General features: G+C 44.7%; 1 protein-coding gene across 5 annotated transcripts in view; it reads right to left on the bottom strand.

Annotated features, from left to right (window-relative positions):
- Window positions 1–18,737, bottom strand: part of LOC124135764 (elongator complex protein 1-like) — a 71,637-nt gene that overhangs the window by 23,514 nt on the left and 29,386 nt on the right. For all 5 annotated transcript variants that reach the window (XM_048396416.1, XM_048396412.1, XM_048396413.1 and 2 more), the window contains 7 exons: window positions 17,365–17,461; window positions 14,140–14,295; window positions 13,936–14,042; window positions 10,744–10,841; window positions 7,758–7,811; window positions 6,608–6,710; window positions 3,940–4,129 (listed from right to left, as the gene is read on the bottom strand). In XM_048396416.1, the coding sequence (XP_048252373.1) occupies window positions 3,940–4,129; window positions 6,608–6,710; window positions 7,758–7,811; window positions 10,744–10,841; window positions 13,936–14,042; window positions 14,140–14,295; window positions 17,365–17,461 (805 nt within the window). The remainder of the gene's footprint in view (window positions 1–3,939; window positions 4,130–6,607; window positions 6,711–7,757; window positions 7,812–10,743; window positions 10,842–13,935; window positions 14,043–14,139; window positions 14,296–17,364; window positions 17,462–18,737) is intronic.

Here is an 18,737-nt window from a genome sequence, read left to right as displayed (position 1 = left end):
AGTATTTTGTATAACATTGTTACAATATGGAACAGTTAAAACTACTTTACACAAAGTTTACATCTTCCATGGAGAATAATTTTTCTATTGCCATACAAAAAAAGACTGAAAAAGCCATCCATTGTTCCCGAACAATTGGTTGGTTGGTTGGTTGGTTTGTTGTTTTACGCCGCACTCAGCAATATTCCAGCTATATGACAGCGGTCTGTGTAAATAACGGAGCCTGGACCAGACAATCTAGTGATTAATATCATGAGCATCGATCCACGCAATAGGGATCGATGACATGCATCAACCAAGTCAGCGAGCCAGACCACCCGATCCCGTTAGTCACCTTTTACGACAAGCAGAGTCACCTTTTACGGCAAGCATGGGTTGCTGAAGACCTATTCTACCCCGGGATCTTCATGGGTCCCAAACAAGGTATAAATTGTTTGTCCAAACAGAACCGGCACACACATCAAGTGATAAGCCAGTCCACACATCTCTCAATTGTTTTGAAAAATATTTGGAGCCACTCATGTGTATTATTTCTTCCTGAATTTTATCTGATGATTGGAGGAGGGTCATACTTTAAGTGTTGACTGATTCATCCAAGCATTGTGTGTGGGTGCTCGAAGTAACGTGAGGTGAGATCCTTTGCACGCCAGCAGCTACTGCAAACTGTATGCTGATGGAGAAAGGGACAGAACCCTCAAGTTCTGACCGTGCCTTCTCCTTTTGCAGTCCACAGTTATGGAACTCTTTGCCTTTGAATCTGAGAAACTCTGCTTCTAAGGAAACGTTTAAGTCTCTCCTCAAAACCCACTTCTTCACTTCAGCTTTTCAATAGATCTCCTGATTGTTGGCATATGTACATAGACATTACATTTTAACTTTGTCACAGCGCCAGTGAGCAACTGTCGATGGATATTAGGCGCTTTACAAATCAATTATTATTATTATTATTAAGTGCTTGTATATCTGTCAAGGCTTTTACCTGCTAAGTCTCATAATTTGTATTGAGATCCAACAGCATCAAGAATGCTGGGGTATTGAGTGGAGAGAATAATCATACTTCTGATCTTGCAAGATTTCCAAACCCTCCATCAAATATGGCTTATAGACCATGAAACCAAGAGTCCAACACCGAGGCTGTGGGTGTCGTTGTGGGTGTCACAGAATTCACAAAGCACACCCTTTTCAATAAGATTTTAGAATGCCAACATAGCTGACAAAAGTAGAAATATCTGGGCAGCCATTCGATAAAAGAATTCAAAGTTGAAAAAAAGGACAAAAGTACGCAATAAAGGTCAAATATTACAATTAAAGAACTAAATGTTACTGATACAGGTCAAAATACAAAACGAACAGACACCGGTTAAACAAATACAAAGTTGAAATGAAGGTCAAAAGTATGCAATATAAATATCAATATATCAAATGTTACGAAAAGACGTCATAAGAAAAGAAAGAACAATGTGTACGAAAGAATGTCGGTGAGCACAAAAGTATGTTTACAATAAAGAACGTCAGTGAGCACGAAAGGACGTTGACAATAAAGAACGCCAGTATACTGTGTAATCAACATCTGCCTAAGTAGTACTCGCATTTTGTATACAATCTTCAATAAACATTCATTTAACGCTAAACTAGGATTAATCTACAATGATCTAATAACTGTTCATGCTTGGTGCAACATGAGGGTGCTATGATGCCGAGTCTTGTTTCAGAGACACATTGTCATAACATCTGAAAAGTAAACATTGTGCAAGAATTTGTTTTATATAACAGCTTTTCACAAACTGAATATAATCAAAATGCTGCCTAATATCTGAACATCAAAAATATATATCAAATGGATTTAGAATCGTTTTAAAATGTTTAAGAAAATAAGCAAACATGAATGCCGAAGCGAACAGTTTACTGTATTTATGAAAAGGCCCTTGACCGGTGATGATGCTACAACGCAACATGTATATACACAATGTGTACATTATACATTATACATACATGTAGATATAGGTATATATGTGACGTCAGACGGTGAGTGCACGAGGAATGATGTAATACATTGTGCACCTGGGCATGCAGTTATCATATACATGGTGGAACAAGCCAATTAAACTCTGATTTTTTTACAAATTGCAGGGACATCTGTGTTCTATATTGTCAATATCCTTTTGAGCTCACTGACGTTCTTTATTGTTAAAGGGCAAGTTCACACGGAAATGAACCTAATTTTCTTGTACTTTTTCCACAATAAAAGTGTTAACCTAGAAGTGTCATAGACAAAAAAATAAAAATATCACAATTAATCAACATATGTTTTGCATTAAAACGATTTATATTTTTCACATTTACCAAGTGTTCTATTTCCATAACAAAAACACCATGGCTTATGCCCCTTGCAATATGACGTCATTGGTGCCAATTGATAAACATTATGACGTCATCATGCTTTGTTAGAGCCGCTTCACGTGGTGTAGGTACAGGTGTGTGATTCTAGCGTCTCAGATGCCAGCCAGCATAGTGTTATGCTGAGTCACCACTTCGCCGGAGTGTGTCGTAGGCCATGTTGTTTTACCGAAAACTTGTACTTGATATCTTTTGCGTTCAGAATAGACAGGGACCCAGTTGAATTGGCACCAATTACGTCATAATCTAAGGGAGATAACTCAGGCCTGTTTAGCTCGAAAAACGAAGGCCTCATAACGGCATATCATTTTCACACTATTGTGAGCTTCCTACTTTCACTGTGAAAAAAATGATTGTATATTTTCAAACACAGATACTAACTAATTCTAAAATTGCGTTTTGTTTAGAAAAAGAAAGAAAGTAATTTTTGCGTGTACACTTCCCCTTTAACGTCCTTTCGTGCTCACCGACGTTCTTTCGTACACATTGTTCTTTTTTTTCTTATGATATCTTTTCGTAAAATTGGACAATTAATATTATGTACTTTTGACCTTTATTTCAACTGGCGTCTGTTTGTTTTGTATTTTGACCTTTATTAGTAACATTTAGTTCTTTATTTGTAACATTTGACCTTTATTGCCTACTTTTGTACTATTTTTCAACTTTGTACTTTTTTACCAAATGGCCGCACAAAGGAATACGTACACAAAAGAATAACATTAACAATGTTAAAATGTTGTGTTGGAAACCAGGCTGAAATAAGGCATGGAAACATGAACCTGATCAGCACGACATTCACAGTACATAATAATGCCCTGAAGTATGTGTGAGAAGCAAGTGCTTACCTCCTGCTATGTCTAGAGCCATCACGAACAAGGTTGGACCAGCAACGTTCAGGCCAAAATGGTTGGAAATCCAGCCACATGCTTCACATTAGTGTTCAAAGTACACCAGCATGTGAAAAAATACTTTATCACATAACAATAGAAAGACATACCAAGATCAGTGAACAAACCAACAACCCTATACAGAATAATGAGCCCACAACTGTCCAAGTTGACTTTGGCAAAAATTGTGAAAAACAGAAGACAGGCGTATGGACTGGGTGATCATGTGAAATGTGGACGTTTGTGTTCAGTCGAACAGTTTAGACCTTGTTCGGGAACAGTTTCCCTAATGTATGACTTTCCAGTCATGTTTTCTACATGTATTGAAGGATAAGATAACAACAAATATTTTCATTGAAACATATCAAATCAGTTGTAAATCAGAAGAGCCTTCACCCATTTGTGAGCGAGTGAGTGAGAGCGTTGCTTCATACAGCAATATCCTAATGGTATTTCACTGCAACCTGTAAATATTATATGAGGTTGCTTTGTAGAAAGGGGCCCAGGAAATTCAATGTGATAGGGAACAGTCTGATTAGACTGAATCACCAAATAATTACAATCATACTCAAAATGACAATCCACATTTTCACATCATGAAAAACGACGTCCACAGACACTGTTTGAGATAATGACTTCTCAGGAATGTGTGTACCTATCAAGATACTTGCGGACAGCTGACAGTACAAGAGCTCTGGGGTGTATGACCTCCAGGTTACCCCTCGGCATCTGCAGCACCAGCTTGGTGGCCTCAGGGACCACAGTCACGATGCGTGACCCTCTCTCCACGCGGCGGACACACTCATCAAAAGGGTGGGCCTTGCCATCAGACAGGCTAGGTAAATCTGCAATTCGACACATTCTCATACTTATACTCTGGCACATGATGTTTATAGCAATTTGATATCTTTCCACAGTCAAAGATTTCAGTCTCTGAATATACAGCCACCCAAATCAACATATAACATATAACGCATACACATAACGCATACCCACTCTCATCACCAAAGCACAAACACATACACTCACACATCACCATAACACAAACGCATACCCACTCTCATCACCATAGCACAAACACATACACTCACACATCACCATAACACAAACATATACACTCACACATCACCATAACACATACACTCACACATCACCATAACACAAACGCATACCCACTCTCATCACCATAGCACAAACACATACACTCACACATCACCATAACACAAACATATACACTCACACATCACCATAACACATACACTCACACATCACCATAACACATACACTCACACATCACCATAACACAAACATATACACTCACACATCACCATAACACATACACTCACACATCACCATAACACATACACTCACACATCACCATAACACAAACACATAAACTCACACATCACCATAACACAAACACTCACACATCACCATGACACAAACATATACACTCACACATCACCATAACATATACACTCACACATCACATAACACAAACACATAAACTCACACATCACCATAACACATACACTCACACATCACCATAACATATACACTCACACATCACCATAACACAAACACATAAACTCACACATCACCATAACACATACACTCACACATCACATACCACAAACACATACCCACCCACATCAACATAACACATACACTCACACATCACCATAACACATACACTCACACATCACCATTACACATACAGTCACACGCAACCATAACACATACACTCACACATCACCATAACACATACACTCACACATCACCATAACACATACAGTCACACGCAACCATAACACATACACTCACACATCACCATTACATATACACTCACACATCACCATAACACAAACATATACACTCACACATCACCATAACACAAACATATACACTCACACATCACCATAACACAAACATATACACTCACACATCACCATAACACCAACATATACACTCACACATCACCATAACACATACACTCACACATCACCATAACACATACACTCACACATCACCATGACACAAACATATACACTCACACATCACATACCACAAACACATACCCACCCACATTAACATAACACATACACTCACACATCACCATAACACATACACTCACACATCACCAAAACACATACAGTCACACGCAACCATAACACATACACTCACACATCACATACCACAAACACATACCCACCCACATCAACATAACACATACACTCACACATCACCAAAACACATACAGTCACACGCAACCATAACACATACACTCACACATCACCATTACATATACACTCACATATCACCATAACACATACACTCACACATCACATACCACAAACACATACACTCACACATCACCATAACACAAACATATACACTCACACATCACCATAACACATACACTCACACATCACATACCACAAACACATACACTCACACATCACCATAACACAAACATATACACTCACACATCACCATAACACATACACTCACACATCACCATAACACATGTATACACTCACACATCACATAACACAAACACATAAACTCACACATCACATAACACAAACACTCACACATCACCATGACACAAACATATACACTCACACATCACATACCACAAACACATACCCACCCACATCAACATAACACATACACTCACACATCACCATAACACATACACTCACACATCACCATTACATATACACTCACACATCACCATTACATATACACTCACACATCACCATAACACATACACTCACACATCACCATAACACATACACATAAACTCACACATCACCATAACACAAACATATACACTCACACATCACCATAACACATACACTCACACATCACCATTACATATACACTCACACATCACCATAACACAAACACATACACACACACATCAACATAACACAATCACCTCAATCACGACAATCAAGAAACACAATATTACAGGCTCAATGGTTTAACAACATCCGTACATGTAGGTTTGGAATATGTTATACTGCCTTGTCAAAATTACCATAACCAGTGTTATCTGAAGAAATGCCACGTTTATGGCTACAGAATACCGTGTTAGGTACATGTAAGAAGAGGCCTATAGGGCCTGTACTTGGATATTTACGCGGTGAGCAAGTAATACTGTGACTGTTAACCGACATATATGGTGAAACATGACATCATAATACAGTTGTTGCCATTATTAACGGTACATATCACCTTAAGCATGAACATATCAAATGTATATACCCTCATATTATGCAACAAGGATTAGTTGAAAATAATAAATATAAGCTAACCTCTGACCCTGGTATGTCGTGAAATACATCGACATGTATGACTCAGTGTCGTCAGAAGCAGGAACTCATCATGGACAGCATAAGATGTACAGTTAGAGGCAATCTGGGAACATAGATGTACAGTTAGAGGCAATCTGGGAACATCGATGTACAGTTGGAGGCAATTTGGGAACATCGATGTACAGTTAGAGGCAATCTGGAAACATCAATGTACAGTTGGAGGCAATCTGGAAACATCAATGTACAGTTAGAGGCAATCTGGAAACATCAATGTACAGTTAGAGGCAACTTGATCCATCTCGTTGACATAGAATCTGTACCTGTCTCTCACCTCCATGTCATTGACATAGAATCTGTACCAGTCACTCACCTCCATGTCATTGACATAGAATCTGTACCAGTCACTCACCTCCATGTCATTGACATAGAATCTGTACCTGTCTCTCACCTCCATGTCATTGACATAGAATCTGTACCTGTCACTCGCCCCCATGTCATTGACATAGAATCTGTACCTGTCTCTCACCTCCTTGTCATTGACATAGAATCTGTACCTGTCTCTAACCTCCATGTCATTGACATAGAATCTGTACCTTTCTCTCACCTCAATGTCATTGACATAGAATCTGTACAAGTCACTCATCTCCATGTCATTGACATAGAATCTGTACCTGTCACTCACCTCCATGTCATTGACATAGAATCTGTACCTGTCTCTCACCTCCATGTCATTGACATAGAATCTGTACCTGTCACTCACCTCCATGTCATTGACATAGAATCTGTACCTGTCTCTCACCTCCTTGTCATTGACATAGAATCTGTACCTGTCACTCACCTCCATGTGATTGACATAGAATCTGTACCAGTCACTCACCTCCATCTCGTTGACATAGAATCTGTACCAGTCACTCACCTCCATGTCATTGACATAGAATCTGTACCTGTCACTCACCTCATGGTCATTGACATAGAATCTGTACCTGTCTCTCACCTCCATGTCATTGACATATAATCTGTACCTGTCTCTCACCTCCATGTCATTGACATAGAATCTGTACCTGTCTCTCACCTCCATGTCATTGACATAGAATCTGTACCTGTCACTCACCTCCATGTCATTGACATAGAATCTGTACCTGTCACTCACCTCCTTGTCATTGACATAGAACCTGTATCGGTCAGTCAGTCCCAAAACAACCTCCTGCAACATACACACAACCCATATACAATGATACCAAGGTGAACATCAAGTGAAGTAGTAGCGATTTCAAACTGCTTTATTTATAATGAATGCTTTAATACTGATGCAACCTTCTTTAGCTACAACCCAAAACCCATCAGACACACAGACATCTGAGTCACTGTCAGCCCACCTCTCCCCCTACCAGACACATAGACATCTGAGTCACTGTCAACCCACCTCTCCCCCTACCAGACATCTGAGTCACTGTCAACCCACCTCTCCCCTACCAGACACACAGACATCTGAGTCACTGTCAACCCACCTCTCCCCCTACCAGACATCTGAGTCACTGTCAACCCACCTCTCCCCCTACCAGACATCTGAGTCACTGTCAACCCACCTCTCCCCTACCAGACACACAGACATCTGAGTCACTGTCAACCCACCTCTCCCCCTACCAGACATCTGAGTCACTGTCAACCCACCTCTCCCCCTACCAGACACACAGACATCTGAGTCACTGTCAACCCACCTCTCCCCTACCAGACACACAGACATCTGAGTCACTGTCAACCCACCTCTCCCCCTATCAGACACACAGACATCTGAGTCACTGTCAGCCCACCTCTCCCCCTATCAGACACACAGACATCTGAGTCACTGTCAACCCACCTCTCCCCCTACCAGACATCTGAGTCACTGTCAACCCACCTCTCCCCCTACCAGACATCTGAGTCACTGTCAACCCACCTCTCCCCCTACCAGACACACAGACATCTGAGTCACTGTCAGCCCACCTCTCCCCCTACCAGACACACAGACATCTGAGTCACTGTCAACCCACCTCTCCCCCTACCAGACATCTGAGTCACTGTCAACCCACCTCTCCCCTACCAGACACACAGACATCTGAGTCACTGTCAACCCACCTCTCCCCCTACCAGACATCTGAGTCACTGTCAGCCCACCTCTCCCCCTACCAGACACACAGACATCTGAGTCACTGTCAACCCACCTCTCCCCCTACCAGACATCTGAGTCACTGTCAGCCCACCTCTCCCCCTACCAGACATCTGAGTCACTGTCAACCCACCTCTCCCCCCATGAGACACACAGACATCTGAGTCACTGTCAGCCCACCTCTCCCCCTACCAGACATCTGAGTCACCATCAACCCACCTCTCCCCCTACCAGACACACAGACATCTGAGTCACTGTCAACCCACCTCTCCCCCCATGAGACACACAGACATCTGAGTCACTGTCAGCCCACCTCTCCCCCTACCAGACATCTGAGTCACCATCAACCCACCTCTCCCCCTACCAGACACACAGACATCTGAGTCACCATCAACCCACCTCTCCCCATACCAGACACACAGACATCTGTGTCACTGTCAGCCCACCTCTCCCCCTATCAGACACACAGACATCTGAGTCACTGTCAACCCACCTCTCCCCCTACCAGATACACAGACATCTGAGTCACTGTCAACCCACCTCTCCCCTACCAGACACACAGACATCTGAGTCACTGTCAACCCACCTCTCCCCCTACCAGACATCTGAGTCACTGTCAGCCCACCTCTCCCCCTACCAGACACACAGACATCTGAGTCACTGTCAACCCACCTCTCCCCCTACCAGACATCTGAGTCACTGTCAGCCCACCTCTCCCCCTACCAGACATCTGAGTCACTGTCAACCCACCTCTCCCCCTACCAGACATCTGAGTCACTGTCAGCCCACCTCTCCCCCTACCAGACACACAGACATCTGAGTCACCATCAACCCACCTCTCCCCATACCAGACACACAGACATCTGTGTCACTGTCAGCCCACCTCTCCCCCTATCAGACACACAGACATCTGAGTCACTGTCAGCCCACCTCTCCCCCTACCAGACATCTGAGTCACTGTCAACCCACCTCTCCCCTACCAGACACACAGACATCTGTGTCACTGTCAGCCCACCTCTCCCCCTATCAGACACACAGACATCTGAGTCACTGTCAACCCACCTCTCCCCTACCAGACACACAGACATCTGAGTCACTGTCAACCCACCTCTCCCCCTACCAGACATCTGAGTCACTGTCAGCCCACCTCTCCCCCTACCAGACACACAGACATCTGAGTCACTGTCAACCCACCTCTCCCCCTACCAGACATGTGAGTCACTGTCAACCCACCTCTCCCCCTACCAGACATCTGAGTCACTGTCAACCCACCTCTCCCCCTACCAGACATCTGAGTCACTGTCAGCCCACCTCTCCCCCTACCAGACATCTGAGTCACTGTCAACCCACCTCTCCCCCTACCAGACATCTGAGTCACTGTCAGCCCACCTCTCCCTCTACCAGACATCTGAGTCACTGTCAACCCACCTCTCCCCCTACCAGACATCTGAGTCACTGTCAACCCACCTCTCCCCCCACGAGACACACAGACATCTGAGTCACTGTCAACCCACCTCTCCCCTACCAGACATCTGAGTCACTGTCAACCCACCTCTCCCCCTACCAGACATCTGAGTCACTGTCAACCCACCTCTCCCCCTATCAGACACACAGACATCTGAGTCACTGTCAACCCAGCTCTCCCCCTATCAGACATCTGAGTCACTGTCAACCCACCTCTCCCCCTACCAGACATCTGAGTCACTGTCAACCCACCTCTCCCCCTATCAGACACACAGACATCTGAGTCACTGTCAACCCACCTCTCCCCCTATCAGACACACAGACATCTGAGTCACTGTCAACCCACCTCTCCCCCTATCAGACACACAGACATCTGAGTCACTGTCAACCCACCTCTCCCCCTACCAGACATCTGAGTCACTGTCAACCCACCTCTCCCCCTATCAGACACACAGACATCTGAGTCACTGTCAACCCACCTCTCCCCCTATCAGACACACAGACATCTGAGTCACTGTCAACCCACCTCTCCCCCTATCAGACACACAGACATCTGGCTGCAGGCATGTGGCAGTTGGAGGTCCTGTCCACACTCAGTGTTCCATGGCGACAGACTGTCATCATCTGAAAAGCAGATCAATTTAGAATCAGCAGTTTAATGTAACTTGTAGGGCCTTCTATGTTTAGTTTCTGGGGACAAAATTTCCATGAATAGAAATGCTGTGTGGTGTTCAGGGCACAGTGATCTCATTAAGTGGTGTTCACCTCACCCGACAGGTATCGGGGCACAGTGATGTAAGCAAGTGGTGTTCACCATACCTGGCAGGTATCGGAGCACAGTGATCTTATTAAGTGGTGTCCACCCCACCTGACAGGTATCAGAGCAAAGTGATGCAATTAAGTGGCGTTCACCTCACCTGACAGGTATCGGAGCAAAGTGATGCAAATAAGTGGTATTCACCTTACCTGGCAGGTATCGGCCCACAGTGATCTTATTAAGTGGTGTTCACCTCACCTGACAAAGATATCAGAGCAAAGTGATGCAATTAAGTGGTGTTCACCTCACCTGACAGGTATCGGAGCAAAGTGATGTAAGTAAGTGTTCACCTTACCTCACAGGTATCGGAGCAAAGTGATGCAATTAAGTGTTCACCTTACCTGACAGGTATCGGAGCAAAGTGATGCAAATAACTGGTGTTCACCTTACCTGGCAGGTATCGGCCCACAGTGATGTAATTAAGTGGCGTTCACCTTACCTGGCAGGTATCGGCCCACAGTGATGCAATTAAGTGGTGTTCACCTTACCTGACAGGTATCGGCCCACAGTGATGCAATTAAGTGGTGTTCACCTTACCTGACAGGTATCGGCCCACAGTGATGCAATTTAGTGTTCACCTTACCTGACAGGTATCGGAGCAAAGTGATGCAAATAACTGGTGTTCACCTTTCCTGGCAGGAATCGGCCCACAGTGATGTAATTAAGTGGCGTTCACCTTACCTGGCAGGTATCGGCCCATAGTGATGTAATTAAGTGGTGTTCACCTTACCTGACAGGTATCGGCCCACAGTGATGCAATTAAGTGGTGTTCACCTTACCTCACAGGTATCGGCCCACAGTGATGCAATTAAGTGGTGTTCACCTTACCTGACAGGTATCGGCCAACAGTGATGCAATTAAGTGGTGTTCACCTTACCTGACAGGTATCAGAGCAAAGTGATGCAAATAACTGGTGTTCACCTTACCTGGCAGGTATCGGCCCACAGTGATGTAATTAAGTGGCGTTCACCTTACCTGGCAGGTATCGGCCCATAGTGATGTAATTAAGTGGTGTTCACCTTACCTGACAGGTATCGGCCCACAGTGATGCAATTAAGTGGTGTTCACCTTACCTGACAGGTATCGGCCCACAGTGATGCAATTAAGTGGTGTTCACCTTACCTGACAGGTATCGGAGCAAAGTGATGCAAATAACTGGTGTTCACCTTACCTGGCAGGGATCGGCCCACAGTGATGTAATTAAGTGTTGTTCACCTTACCTGGCAGGTATCGGCCCATAGTGATGTAATTAAGTGGTGTTCACCTTACCTGACAGGTATCGGCCCACAGTGATGCAATTAAGTGGTGTTCACCTTACCTCACAGGTATCGGCCCACAGTGATGCAATTAAGTGGTGTTCACCTTACCTGACAGGTATCGGCCCACAGTGATGTAATTAAGTGGTGTTCACCTTACCTGACAGGTATCGGAACAGTGATGCAATTAAGTGGTGTTCACCTTACCTGACAGGTATCGGCCCACAGTGATGTAATTAAGTGGTGTTCACCTTACCTGACAGGTATCGGAGCAAAGTGATGCAATTAAGTGGTGTTCACCTTACCTGACAGGTATCGGCCTACAGTGATGCAATTAAGGATTGGAGAAAACACGCTCACGAGGTTTTGGTAGACAGAGCATGGCCTGGGGAGAAGGAAAAGCCAAGGGGGCGAAGCCCCCGTGGTTTTTCCCGACCCCCAGGGCATGCTCTGTCTACCAAAACCGAGGGAAAGTGTTTTTCCATACTTATAAACCGTCTAAATTGATTAAATGTTATAACGAGCATCTATAAATGAGGCGCTTCATTATAGCGGTTCCTTGAAGACGTGATATCACAACTTGCACGTGAAATTCGCTGACTTGCCAGGCGGTCAAGAGCACTTGGATGTGTCAACAACAAAACACAACTAAAATACTTACTTTTAAATGAAAGTGAAATCTTTTAAACTTTTCAAAACGAAAATTCGCAAATTTTGCTTTACAAGATTTACGACTTTAAACAATCCAACTGTTACGCAGAGGAAGTTGTGTTGTAACGGCTAGCAGTTACTTCACGTGCAAATTGTGCAGCATTGATAAGCACTTGTTTAAAAGCATGTGTTTTGAAACCTCGCTGTCCTTTCACCAGAGACTCTGAAGTGGAAAGATGAGCGACGACGACTTTCATTTTGTTACCCAGTCTTCATTCACTGTACACATGACATTCAATTTTAACTGAATTAAAATTTTGAATTGCTACTTGTAGTCATTTTTTCAGTTACTTGGTTAAACCTGGGATTTGAGGTTTTACATTAAAAGTAAAACCTCCAGAACGAAAATAAAACCTCACAATAGGTTTTAATGCCTATAGAAAGAACTCTCTTACTTAATAGAGATCCCAATGAATAGGTTTACAAGTGGTGTTCACCTTACCTGACACGTTTTGGGTCACAGTGATGTAAGTAAGTGGTGTTCACCTTACCTGACACGTTTTGGGTCACAGTGATGTAAGTAAGTGGTGTTCACCTTACCTGACACGTTTTGGGTCACAGTGATGTAAGTAAGGGGTGTTCACCTTACCTGACACGTTTTGGGTCACAGTGATGTAAGTAAGAGGTGTTCACCTTACCTGACACGTTTTGGGTCACAGTGATGTAAGTAAGTGGTGTTCACCTTACCTGACACGTTTCGGGGTCACAGTGATGTAAGTAAGTGGTGTTCACCTTACCTGACACGTTTCGGGTCACAGTGATGTAAGTAAGTGGTGTTCACCTTACCTGACACTTTTTGGGGTCACAGTGATGTAAGTAAGTGGTGTTCACCTTACCTGACACGTTTCAGGACACAGTGATGTAAGTAAGTGGTGTTCACCTTACCTGACACGTTTCGGGTCACAGTGATGTAAGTAAGTGGTGTTCACCTTACCTGACAGGTATCGGAGTACAGTTCCATCACACAACTGGATTGCCACTGACGGAGTGTCCACACTGACAGCTATGCAGTGCACGAGGTTCTCTACATCCAGACTTGATCTGAAAGATACACTCCAAGGCATGACAACATGCACCATTATTTCACAGGTAAAATCATATGAGAACAAGTTAGTATGTCAACTAAAGTCTGTATTACCTGACAGCTAGTGTGTCCCCAGCCAGCTCAGCTTTGTACAGTACAGAGTGGGTGTTACCAGCATCCAGTCCACAGAAGATGAAGCAATCCGGAGTTAACCAGGTAAGGTGTTGGATGTGAAGGGGAAAATTCACAATCACAGACGTAAACTTGACACTGCAAGAAAACATTATATGACAATTTGTTCCTCTCTTTACACCTGTACACACTGAATCTGTCCCTCACCTGTACACACACTGAATCTGTCCCTCACCTGTACACACACTGAATCTGTCCCTCACCTGTACACACACTGAATCTGTCCCTCACCTGTACACACACTCAATCTATCCTTCACCTGTACACTCACTGGATCTGTCCCTCACCTGTACACACTGGATCTGTCCTTCACCTGTACACACTGGATCTGTCCCTCACCTGTACACACACTGGATCTGTCCCTCACCTGTACACACTGGATCTGTCCTTCACCTGTACACACTGGATCTGTCCCTCACCTGTACACACACTGAATCTGTCCCTCACCTGTATACACACTGGATCTGTCCCTCATCTGTACACACACTGAATCTGTCCTTCACCTGTACACACTGGATCTGTCCCTCACCTGTACACACACTGAATCTGTCCCTCACCTGTATACACACTGGATCTGTCCCTCACCTGTATACACACTGGATGTGTCCCTCACCTGTCCACACACTGAATCTGTCCTCCACATGTACACACACTGAATCTGTCCCTCACCTGTACACACTCATATGTACACACTCACCTGTACACACACTGAAGCTGCCCCTCACCTGTACACACACTGGATCTGTCCCTCACCTGTACACACACTGGATCTGTCCCTCACCTGTACACACACTGAATCTGTCCCTCACCTGTACACACACTGGATCTGTCCTTCACCTGTACACACACTGGATCTGTCCCTCACCTGTACACACACTGAATCTGTCCCTCACCTGTACACACACTGGATCTGTCCCTCAGCTGTACACACACTGAATCAGTCCCTCACCTGTACACACTCATATGTACACACTCACCTGTACACACACTGAATCTGTCCTTCACCTGTACACACACTGGATCTGCCCCTCACCTGTACACACACTGAATCTGTCCTTCACCTGTATACACACTGAATCTGTCCTTCACCTGTACACACACTGAATCTGTCCCTCATCTGTACACACACTGAATCTATCCTTCACCTGTATACACACTGGATCTGTCCCTCATCTGTACACACACTGAATCTGTCCTTCACCTGTATACACACTGAATCTGTCCTTCACCTGTACACACACTGGATGTGTCCCTCACCTGTCCACACACTGAATCTGTCCTTCACCTGTATACACACTGAATCTGTCCTTCACCTGTACACACACTGAATCTGTCCCTCACCTGAACACACTCACCTGTACACACACTGAAGCTGCCCCTCACCTGTACACACACTGGATCTGTCCTTCACCTGTACACACACTGGATCTGTCCTTCACCTGTACACACACTGGATCTGTCCCTCACCTGTACACACACTGAATCTGTCCTTCACCTGTACACACACTGGATCTGTCCTTCACCTGTACACACACTGAATCTGTCCCTCACCTGAACACACTCACCTGTACACACACTGAAGCTGCCCCTCACCTGTACACACACTGGATCTGTCCTTCACCTGTACACACACTGGATCTGTCCTTCACCTGTACACACACTGGATCTGTCCCTCACCTGTACACACACTGAATCTGTCCTTCACCTGTACACACACTGGATCTGTCCCTCACCTGTACACACACTGAAGCTGCCCCTCACCTGTACACACACTGGATCTGTCCTTCACCTGTACACACACTGGATCTGTCCTTCACCTGTACACACACTGGATCTGTCCCTCACCTGTACACACACTGGATCTGTCCTTCACCTGTACACACACTGGATCTGCCCCTCACCTGTACACACACTGGATCTGTCCTTCATCTGTACACACACTGGATCTGCCCCTCACCTATACACACACTGAATCTGTCCTTCACCTGTACACACACTGGATCTGCCCCTCACCTGTACACACACTGGATCTGCCCCTCACCTGTACACACACTGGATCTGTCCCTCACCTGTACACACACTGAATCTGTCCTTCACCTGTACACACACTGGTTCTGTCCTTCACCTGTACACACACTGAATGTGTCCTTCACCTGTACACATACTGGATCTGCCCCTCACCTGTACACACACTGGATCTGCCCCTCACCTGTACACACACTGAATCTGTCCTTCACCTGTACACACACTGAATCTGTCCCTCATGTGTACACACACTGAATCTGTCCTTCACCTGTACACACACTGGATCTGCCCCTCACCTGTACACACACTGGATCTGTCCCTCACCTGTACACACACTGAATCTGTCCTTCACCTGTACACACACTGAATCTGTCCTTGACCTGTACACACACTGGATCTGTCCCTCACCTGTACACACACTGAATCTGTCCTTCACCTGTACACACACTGGATCTGTCCCTCACCTGTACACACTCACCTGTACACACACTGAATCTGTCCTTCACCTGTACACACACTGGATCTGTCCCTCACCTCTACACACACTGAATCTGTCCTTCACCTGTACACACACTGGATCTGCCCCTCACCTGTACACACACTGGATCTGCCCCTCACCTGTACACACACTGAATCTGTCCTTCACCTGTACACACACTGGATCTGTCCCTCATGTGTACACACACTGAATCTGTCCTTCACCTGTACACACACTGGATCTGCCCCTCACCTGTACACACACTGGATCTGTCCCTCACCTGTACACACACTGAATCTGTCCTTCACCTGTACACACACTGAATCTGTCCTTCACCTGTACACACACTGGATCTGTCCCTCACCTGTACACACACTGAATCTGTCCTTCACCTGTACACACACTGGATCTGTCCCTCACCTGTACACACTCACCTGTACACACACTGAATCTGTCCTTCACCTGTACACACACTGGATCTGTCCCTCACCTGTACACACTCATATGTACACACTCAGCTGTACAGACACTGGATCTGTCCTTCACCTGTACACACACTGAATCTGTCCTTGACCTGTACACATTCTGGATCTGTCCCTCACCTGTACACACTCACCTGTACACACACTGGATCTGTCCCTCACCTGTACACACACTTCAGTGAATGTCTCCTGCACTGCACACTGAAGCCTGTTCCTCCTGCTGCTCCAAGCTTTACACTTTCATCAGATCCATTCTTGGCTGCAGGAAGCAATGTGTCAGAGAGAATGTTACACAACTGACATAAGGGCCATGGGCTGGAGCTATTCATCTATATAGTTTTCAGAGAAAGATAACCCTCGTCAATAAATGTCATGTATTTCACAACCCTCCCCAATTGATCATATATTATTACCATGTCCCTCCAAGAAGATTTCCAAGCCTGTTATCATGAAAATCAAATAACCATAATTCCATTACCGATCTTTAGCCACAAAATAACTACAGGTATCCAATTATTATTATGGACCCGTGCTGATCTGGGGTAGAATAGGTCTTCAGCAACCCATGCTTGCCATAAAAGGCGACTACACTTGTCGTAAGAGGCGACCAATGTGATCGCGTGGTCAGGTCGCTGACTTGGTTGATGCATGTCATCGATCCCAATTGCGTGGATCCATGCTCATGATGTCAATCACTGGATTGTCTGGTCCAGACTCAATTATTTACCAACAACCATCATATTGCTGAGTGCGCCATTAACAAACACTATTATTAATATCTAATATATGTTTTATCTAATACTTATCCTGCATTACCCATTGCATTCCCTTCTGTTGCCTGCAGGACAGGCACTTGGCGCCAGATAGGTGCTTGGCACAAAACAGCTACTCTGTGCCAGAGCAACACCCACTTTAGAGGTGTATGGCACCTGATGAGAGGTGCTCGGAGGAATTGCCTAGTGCTACGCCTGACAGGCTTGACAGGAACAAGTTTCCAGTCATGTTTTCGCAGGAAACAGACGGGAATGCAATATGTAATGTATAATAAGGTTAAAATCTGACCTTTCCTGGAACTGCCTATTTTCATTACCAATGTTTTATGGTGAGATGCCCTTATTCCCTCTCGCCAAAGGTAATAAATGACCCGTTCTTACTTGTGAAACATTGCAAAAACTAGCCTATATATCGTGGTATTTTATCACATAAAGAGTGAGTGGGTGAATGAGTATGGTTTTACACTACTTTTAACAATATTCAAGCAACATCATGGTGGGGGACCCCAGAAAAAAACTTCACTCATTGTACCCATGTGAGGAATCGAACCCAGGTCCTTTCGGTGTGGAGAGCGAATGCTTAAACCACTAGGCTACCTCACTGCCCCCATCAAAAGAAGAAACAAGGCAGTGTGAAGAGTGAGTGAGTGAGTTGACTCTGAACAGTATTCCAGTTATGTCACAGTGTATTACCCCAAGGTCATTGACACATACCATGACCTTTCTTCAGTCAACCTTCCTGAGGCAAAGGCGTTAACAGAC

The sequence above is a fragment of the Haliotis rufescens genome, unplaced genomic scaffold, assembly GCF_023055435.1.
Source record: "Haliotis rufescens isolate VD_foot unplaced genomic scaffold, xgHalRufe1.0.p SCAF_1, whole genome shotgun sequence".
In the NCBI taxonomy this organism is placed as follows: Eukaryota; Metazoa; Mollusca; class Gastropoda; order Lepetellida; family Haliotidae; genus Haliotis; species Haliotis rufescens.
Note: the sequence above shows the minus strand (reverse complement) of the source record. Positions and strands in the feature narration are given on the sequence as shown.